We start from the raw sequence: 8,402 nt of genomic DNA on the forward strand, positions 1-8,402 counted from the left end.
TGCCCTTTAAGTTCCTCCCCCACACCTCCATTTTTTAAGGTTTTTAAGTTTGAGTCTCTATTAAGAATTAGTGGGAAAGAACACAAAACTAATTGTCAAACTAAGGCATGAAGATCGTGGTTATAGTCCAAGCTAAGGTAGCCCCTCATTCGTGGAAATAAAAATTAATAGTCGTCAGTTTTCTTTATCCTCGTATATTAAAACTTTGATTTTGTTTTCAGTTATAGGTAAAAGCTATGACTATGGTATAGATATGTGGTCTGTAGGTTGCACCTTATACGAACTCTATACTGGAAAAATTTTATTCCCTGGCAAAACCAATAACCATATGCTGAAGCTTGCAATGGATCTCAAAGGAAAGATGCCAAATAAGGTAAGACATTAGCATGAGCTTCTTTAAGGTCTTAGTTTCTTATTAACTGGCAAGACTGCTGACACTTGCTCACCACTAGTGAGCTATAAAACAAAAATTTCAGAAAGGTGGGTAGATGGTTATCATGATTTCTTAGGGTCTTTCCCTTTTCTGGTGTTTTAAATTAGTGGTTCTAATCAGCCAAGTGCTAAGGATAAGAGAACTTTTTCAATGATGGACAGACAGCAGCAATATTTTGGGGATACACCCTTATTGGTAAAAGTTTCAAAATGTTTGGAAGACAGAATGGAAAAAGATGTAAATCGAATTAGGTAAAATGCAAGAATGTGCTTAGTGGCCAGAGAATGAATAGGTGAATATTAGATATTGTAAGAGGAACTTGGTGTTAATTAATTTATTAAAGATTGGAGGTTATTTGAGAAAGTAAGGTACCTTTCTTGGTACCTTTTCTTATTTAATATCTTTCTAACTCACCCCTGATACTTCAGCTATAATGCTAGTTTCTGTTTAACATGAAGCAAGAATGTAACCATTTATTAAAGTATCTGAGGGCCATAACTTAGCTTTTTTTTTTTTTTTTTTGAGACGGAGTCTTGCTTTGTCGCCCAGGCTGGAGTGCAGTGGCGCGATCTCAGCTTACTGCAAGCTCTGCCTCCCGGGTTCATGCCATTCTCCTGCCTCAGCCTCCCGAGTAGCTATAGGCATGAGCCACCGCGCCCGGCTGTAACTTAGCTTTTTAAGATTTCAGCCTATTTGCTGAATTTCTAAAGATTTACACATTTTTCTTAAAGTTCAGAAAACTGTATGGTTTTCAGTTGTGCTTTGTTGTTGTTGTTGTTTTGAGACTGGATCTTGCTCTGTGTCCCAGACTGGAGTACAATTATAGCCCACTGCAGCCTTGAACCGAACCCCTGGGCTCAAGCAGTTCTCCTGCCTCAGTCTCCAGTGTAGCTGGGACTACAGGCATGTGCCACCACAACCAGTTAATTTATTTAATAATTTTTTTGTAGAGATGGAGTTTCACTATGTTGACCGGGCTGATTTGTACATATTGTCCAAATTCTATTAGGTTGGACTTTTTTTAGAATAAGTTACATAAAAATGAGCTATGTTGGTATTAGTTTTAATGAAGTCTCACCTGTATCAGGGCTGTTGGAGCATAATTAGTAAAGTGGCATTAGGTTTCCTAACTGCCAAGGAGAAAAAACCTGAGTTCTGTGATATTTTTAGGAAGAAATAATTTAAAGTCTTTGTTGACTCTCCAATTTTAAATAGTGAAAGGACAATTTGATGTTATAATTGTTTTAAGTCACTGCCTGGACAAATATAATTTCATGTTATTGAGTAGTTTTAGGTACAGCATTGGTATTTGCTTTTGCAAAGATGTTAATGAATTCCTGGGATCAAGGGAATCTGAGATCAAACAAACCTACAGAGACTAAATAACATACTTATTTGACTTATTGTATATTAATTAAATTGTTAGTAGGCCTGACTGTTTCATAATAGTTCAAAACCCAAGTTTTTGTTTTGTTTTGTAGATGATTCGAAAAGGTGTGTTCAAAGATCAGCATTTTGATCAAAATCTCAACTTCATGTACATAGAAGTTGATAAAGTAACAGAGAGGGTAAGTGTTTTAAATGCAGCATGCAATAGTTATTTTATTGTTAATTGAGTACTAAATCATACGAGCTGGTGAATTAAAAAAAAACAAAAACCCAAAAGTAAGTATTTCCTTTTTGCTGTTGACCAATTCCTAAATAAAACACATCAGACCATGGAAAAGATGGAGGGATTTTAAAATGTTTTTCTAGCATAATTAATTTATTTTTATTATAGGTCATATTTAGGCCCTCGTCACATCTTCTTTGGATTACTTTCTTGGTCTGGCTTCCCATCCAGCTTTCTTATTGCTGCTAGAGTGATGTTTCTGAAAACATATCTGGTCATGTTCCTGTCCCTGCTTAAAAACCTTTGTTGGCTCCCTGTTACCTATGAAATAATATTTAAGTTCCTCAGAATGACAAATCCAGCTGCTTTCTTCAGTTTTCAGACCTCTCTTCAGTACATTCAGAACCCCCACCCTTCCACATTTGGCCAGAAGGCGTGCTGGTTCAGACCTTTGTGCCTTTGCTAACAGGCCTCCCTGAGCTTAGTCATTTCCTGTGCTGCCTCACCCCCGACCCCCTAAAAAATGTATCATCTTCAAGCCTCAGCTGAAATACACATTCTGTATGAGCCTTTTGAAAACTCCCAGATTGAAGTAATGATTTCCTTATTTTTGTCCCATTATTATAGCATATGTCCCTGTCTTTGTCAGAGCACTTAATAATACTTCAGGGTATTAACTTATTTACATGTCTGTCACTTACCACTTCAGGGTAGGGAAAGTACAGTGCAAACAGCTCATGCTTATCTTATTGTAAATTTTCATTGCTAACTTGGAGTTGACTTTTTTTTTCTTTTTTGAGACTGAGTCTCGCTCTGTCACCTGTCACCCAGGGTGAAGTGCAATGGCACGATCTTGGCTCACAGCAACCTCTGCCTCCCAGGTTCAAGCAATTCTCATGCCTCAGCCTCCCGAGTAGCTGGGATTACAATTGTGTGCCACCACGCCTGGATAATTTTTGTATTTTTAGTAGAGATGGGTTTTGCAGTGTTGCCCAGGCTGGTCTTGAATTCCTGAGCTCAAGTGATCCACCTACCTTGGGCTTCCAAAGTGCTGGGATTACAGGTGTGAGCCACCGCGCCCGGCCCAGAGTTGGCATCAACTTTTTCATTTAAGTTTTTTGGTTACGTTTTAAAAAGATGTACAGCATAGAGGAAACCACAGCAAAGTTTTAAATGAATAGATGATGATGATACAGTCATGCGTCACATAACCACAGCATACACTCACACACATCTAGGGTAAGTAGTATGGCCTTTTGCTTCTAGGCCTGAACTGTAAGTTGGTGGACTGAATACTGTAGGCACTTTTGCAAGTGGTAAGTGTATGTATGTATCTAAACATAGAAAAGGGAGAGCAAAAATATGGTATTCCAATCTTAAGGGACCACTGTCATATATGCAGTCTGTCATTGCCCAAAATGTGCACTGTGTGTATATATTTTGTATGTATATGTATGTTTTTAATATTTTTGATAGACCCCAAAACAATCTGATTTAAGTTGTATATGCTTAGTAACTTATTTAGAGATACGCATTTTAAAAATTATTTTTAGGAGAAAGTTACTGTTATGAGCACCATTAATCCAACTAAGGACCTGTTGGCTGACTTGATTGGGTGCCAGAGACTTCCTGAAGACCAACGTAAGAAAGTACACCAGCTAAAGGACTTGTTGGACCAGATTCTGATGTTGGACCCAGCTAAACGAATTAGCATCAACCAGGCCCTACAGCATGCCTTCATCCAGGAAAAAATTTAAACAAGATGAAGAAACTCCAAGGGTTTGAGTAAATACAAAGACTGAAGAAATTTCACAGCAGTTTATTAATGTATATAAACTTATAAATATTTCTCCAGCAAATTTGAGGAAGCATGATATATTTGAATTAACACCAAGGGTGATATTTCTTTTAGAAATGTTAGTTAATCTGTTTTGTGTCTTACGTGAAATTTCACTGTAGACTGTTTTAAATTGCCAAGACTGCACAAAATTACAGTGCTAATGTATATGGTTGCAGTTCACATAAAGACAAAAGCATCTGTTATGAAATGAGTAGTAATATTGGGTGGTTGATTTGTTCTTAGCAGACTTGGCTTCATTTTGGTCTTGAGATAAAATGGCCAGCATAAATGCTGTTTATATTCACGTTTTCCTAGGTGTGTGTGTGCAGGCCACAGCAGCATGCCCTTGGTGTAGTCAGTGCCGAAAGGGGTCTGTTCCTTCTTGAGCCTGCCTGCAGGGATGGTCTCCTTTTAAAGCAGGTTGTGTGCAGCATTCAGTACACTGAAGGTAAGCTAAACCATCAACATCTCTGGTGTTTTAAGATGTTATTTTATTGGAACAACTGACAAATGAGGGATGTTAGCTTTGTGGCAGAATTCCCTGCATGTGTGATAACTGATCTTGTTTTATTTTTTGGCATTGCAACTGTGGCATAGTTACAATTTCTGTTTGTTCATCACATTTAAAATTGGAAGAGAACGCGCTTGATGGATAGAGCGCCTTCAGTGTACTGTTTCTTATTAACTTTACTTTTTTTAAATCAACTTGCTATAGACTTTATATACATTTTGTTAAATATAGTTCCTAGTGACATAGAAACGATGCGTAGTTTTCATTTACTAATTACAAATGTTGAGGCCTAATTCTGAAAGTCCTCATATTTAAAGGCTAGACAACGTAATGAAATTTTTAACTATTTGTATGTCATTTTGAAAGTGTACTGCTTTATGGTAAAAGTGTTTTTCATTTGTTCATTGTTTTCATTATTTGTGATCATGTTGTCTTTCAATACAGGCATAAACCTTCCACTCTTGAACAAAGCAGCTGCTTTTTAAAAGCGGTAATTGCTTCTTTACCTTTTATTTCTTTTGTAAATGAAGCTTTTCTTTAAGAATGTGACTTTAAAGTGTTGTCTATTGCATAAAACAGTTGACACTCACTTATTGTAAAGTGAAGATTGTTCTACTGCATGTGAAGTGGACCATGCAGATTTCTGTATGTTCTCAGTATGCATCACTAGATAATAAAGTCTTTTGTGAACAAGGCATTTGTAGCCATTTTTAAAAGTTTTTGTCTTCAGTGCTGGTAAGTCAGGTAAACCATAAATAGTTAAAAGCAACCTTTTGTTTTTTTCCTGAAAGTTTTTAATTGAAAGTATTATTAGTTAAAGATGTAAACCTAGCCAAAATTACCAGTTTATTAATAATTAGGATCCTAATTATTTCAAAAAATCCTACAAATATTGTCAGCTTTCAGTGTAGTGAGATTATTCCTGTAGGTTATGGGGTATAATTCAGGATTTAACTAATGTTTCTGCTATTTTCTCACTTTTCCTTTTGATGGTGCGGAAAGAGAAAAAGGAAAACGGGGCACAGGCCATTCGACGCCTTCTCCAAGGGGTCTGATTTGCTGAGACACCAGCTTCACCTTCTTAACAAGGTTATTTCTGACAGCATGTGTAGATAAACATTTAGCAACAATTTAAGACAAAATCGTGTAAATCAGCTTGGTTTTGCAACACAAAGGAATTTGTATTATTAACATGGTAGAAGAGAATTTTTCAGAAATATATGTAATCTTTGCTGTTTGGGGGGTAAAATTAATGCTTGTCTCCCTGAGGAATATGGAAAATAATCAGATTTTAGGGGTTCAAATCATATTTTTAAATTGTAAATGGGATTTTTTTATTCACCCAGGCACCTAATTACAACAAGCATGCACATTTTGGTGCATTCAAGAATGGAAAATCAGAATAGCAGCATTGATTCTTCTGGTGGGTTTTGCTCCATTTAAAGACATGAAATGAACTACAGCCAGGAAGGTGATAGATGATATAATAAGCCACCTCTGAACCTACACCCCGTCTCTTCACGGTTTAGACTTACTAAAATAAATACAAGGTGATTTTCATCTTCAGGTAGAGTGAAGCCTTTTAACTAAGGCGTCACAGGTGCAGCTATTCTACCTTAATGAAATGGGTAGTGATTTTCCCACCATTATTTATTTCGGTGATAATATGCTGCATATTCAAGTCTTTTGTAGTTATTTTCACCCCAAGTAGTTGGCAATTTGATGCTTCTGGTGATGTTTATGGCTTCATTTTATATAATTTTTTAAGTAAGTTCCACTAGAAACAGTTCATCTTATACCTTCAAAACTATTACCTGTTCTTTAAAAAACAAAGTTGCTTGTTACTTGTTCTTTGTGTTTTAGGTGCAGCTCAGTGGAAGATGATGACAACCAGAAGACATGAGCTAAGGTTTCTGTCCTATAAAAGATTTATTAAAAAAAAATCCTTCATTTATTTTTTGTCTAATTTTTTAGTTTTCAGCGTTATGATTTGGGTTTTATTGGTGTTTGATATTTAGAATTAGTGCTATTGTGGTGTGCGTCTGTAAAGTGCTTGTTTTATCATACTTCCTGCCTCTCCCCCTCCCCCAGTTTCTCCTCCCCTAAAATAAAAATAGTGGTCAGCTTTAGTAATATAAAAGGCTGCTGGATGCTGAGATTCCACATAACACATGGTTGTCAAAATTGGATGTTAAGGATTCTTAGAAAAACAGCAACCACCAGAATAGCATATATCTAAAAGTGGTCTTCAGCTTTAGGCAGATGCAAAAGAATACAAACTGGAATATTAAGAATACTGTTCAACTCCTTTAGTATCTATTCCCCAACTTACCCTTTAGAAACCTCGTTATTAACCAGGGTTCCAGTCTTAAAGTAGACAAAATATTCAGAGCCATTTTTTTTAAGGGAAATGAAAAAGATACTCTGGGCTTTTTATACTCCCCAATTTAGCATATCCAGACTACCTATTTGAAAGGAACCCTATCAACTCTCTTATGTACGTTACATGATTTTCCTACACTCTGTAATTTTGCTGAGGTGCAATTTGGAACTCTGCAAGACCTACTAGATTGAATTTATTTAGTGAATGCTCCTGAATAAATGTGCATTCCTCTTTTAGAGTAGCTGTATAGTTTTCAAATGCTATCTGTCATGAATTTTTTGCTTTTATTATACTTTATGGCAAAAGTGATACCAAGTGATTGGTCAGACTTGAGGGCTCATAGAAGTGTTAGGTATGGCTCTCAAAGATGTTACAGTTTTTTCTAGGGTTGGGAGAATAGTTGAGATCTGGAAAGCACAGACATTTTTTACACTCTGGATAGACTTTATTCTTGAAGGTCATCAGAAATGAGGTTGGAATTTCGAGGTTTTGACCAGGGGGAGCATCTTATATTCACCCTTAAATCGTTATTAATACATCCTGTTTTCTTCATTCCCTGATAGCTATCTCATTTCACTCTACTTTCTCAAAATTTTGTTTTAAAATAATAGAAATGTTTTGCCATTATTAAGTACCACTTTATTCCTAACAAAAATAAGTACTCAGGACTTTTTTTTCAATATGAAATATTTATGTACTGTTTTAGGGTATGTGGTAGAGGAAGTAAAATGTAATGTTCTCAGTTTTGTTCCATATTTGCATTCCTCTTAATGCTTTACCTGTATTTTATCATTTGTAAGCAGAACTCTAGCTATATGGGGTAGAAATAAAATCTCTGAGAGGAAACAAAGGAATCAACATGATAAAATTTAGGCGAAGTAGTTAAGAAATGGCCCTTTTGAATGTTGAAGATAGGAAAGAAGCCATATATTCAAATATGTAATTTTCCTCCTTTAGTTATAATGACATCTTTACCAATTGGGCTTCATAAATGTGTTTCTTTCTTAATAGTATCCTAGTTCCAGCATATATTCAACATGAATTTTATCATTCTCCTCCTAATGGAATGTCTTCCTTATAGAAATGTTCACAACAAATTCATTTGTGTTTTTTACATGTCAATAATATATGCTAAATTAAAATGTTTTCCAGTTATTCTGATAGATGTCATTATGGCATCCTTAATTTTTCTTCTCCTTCTGTATATAGGGTAAGGGACTGTTCTGAAGAACCTTTCCATTTAGTGATCAAGATATGGAAGCTGATTTCTGAAAATGCTCAGTGTATACTCTAATTATTTATGGTACCATTTGAATTGTAACTTGCATTTTAGCAGTGCATGTTTCTAATTGACTTACTGGGAAACTGAATAAAATATGCCTCTTATTATCATATTGTCTCCTGGTTTTTTTCTTTGGTTGAGTTCAGATTTTCCTCACAAACATCAAAACATTTTCAAAGCATTAGGTGCAGAACACCAAAGGGTGTATTATATTCATGTTCCTGTTACATACATTTCTGCTTTGGTTTTCGTAGTAATGGAAACAGATAAGTAATGAGCCAACTCCTGTTTTTATAACGATAAAAATAAATTGGTTCATTGCCCACATGATAGCTTGACAA

At 35.6% G+C, this 8,402-nt stretch overlaps 1 protein-coding gene across 27 annotated transcripts in view; it reads left to right on the plus strand.

Annotated features, from left to right (window-relative positions):
- Positions 1 to 8,171, plus strand: part of PRP4K (pre-mRNA processing factor kinase PRP4K) — a 43,303-nt gene extending 35,132 nt beyond the window's left edge. The window contains exons 13-21 of one of the 27 annotated variants that reach the window (XR_008625548.2): positions 222 to 373; positions 1,915 to 2,001; positions 3,599 to 3,872; positions 4,201 to 4,333; positions 4,841 to 4,886; positions 5,399 to 5,485; positions 5,743 to 5,819; positions 6,260 to 6,305; positions 7,989 to 8,171. Coding sequence is in view for 1 of the 27 variants with exons in the window: in XM_003806704.7 (XP_003806752.1) it covers positions 222 to 373; positions 1,915 to 2,001; positions 3,599 to 3,802 (443 nt within the window). In the remaining 26 variants the exon portion in view is untranslated. Of the gene's footprint in view, positions 1 to 221; positions 374 to 1,914; positions 2,002 to 3,598 lie in introns of all 27 variants that reach the window. The other 26 variants (XR_008625547.2, XR_010112355.1, XR_010112364.1 and 23 more) reach the window with 26 other exon arrangements.
- The last annotated feature ends 231 nt before the right edge of the window (positions 8,172 to 8,402 follow it).

The sequence above is a fragment of the Pan paniscus genome, chromosome 5, assembly GCF_029289425.2.
Source record: "Pan paniscus chromosome 5, NHGRI_mPanPan1-v2.0_pri, whole genome shotgun sequence".
NCBI classification, from domain to species: Eukaryota; Metazoa; Chordata; class Mammalia; order Primates; family Hominidae; genus Pan; species Pan paniscus.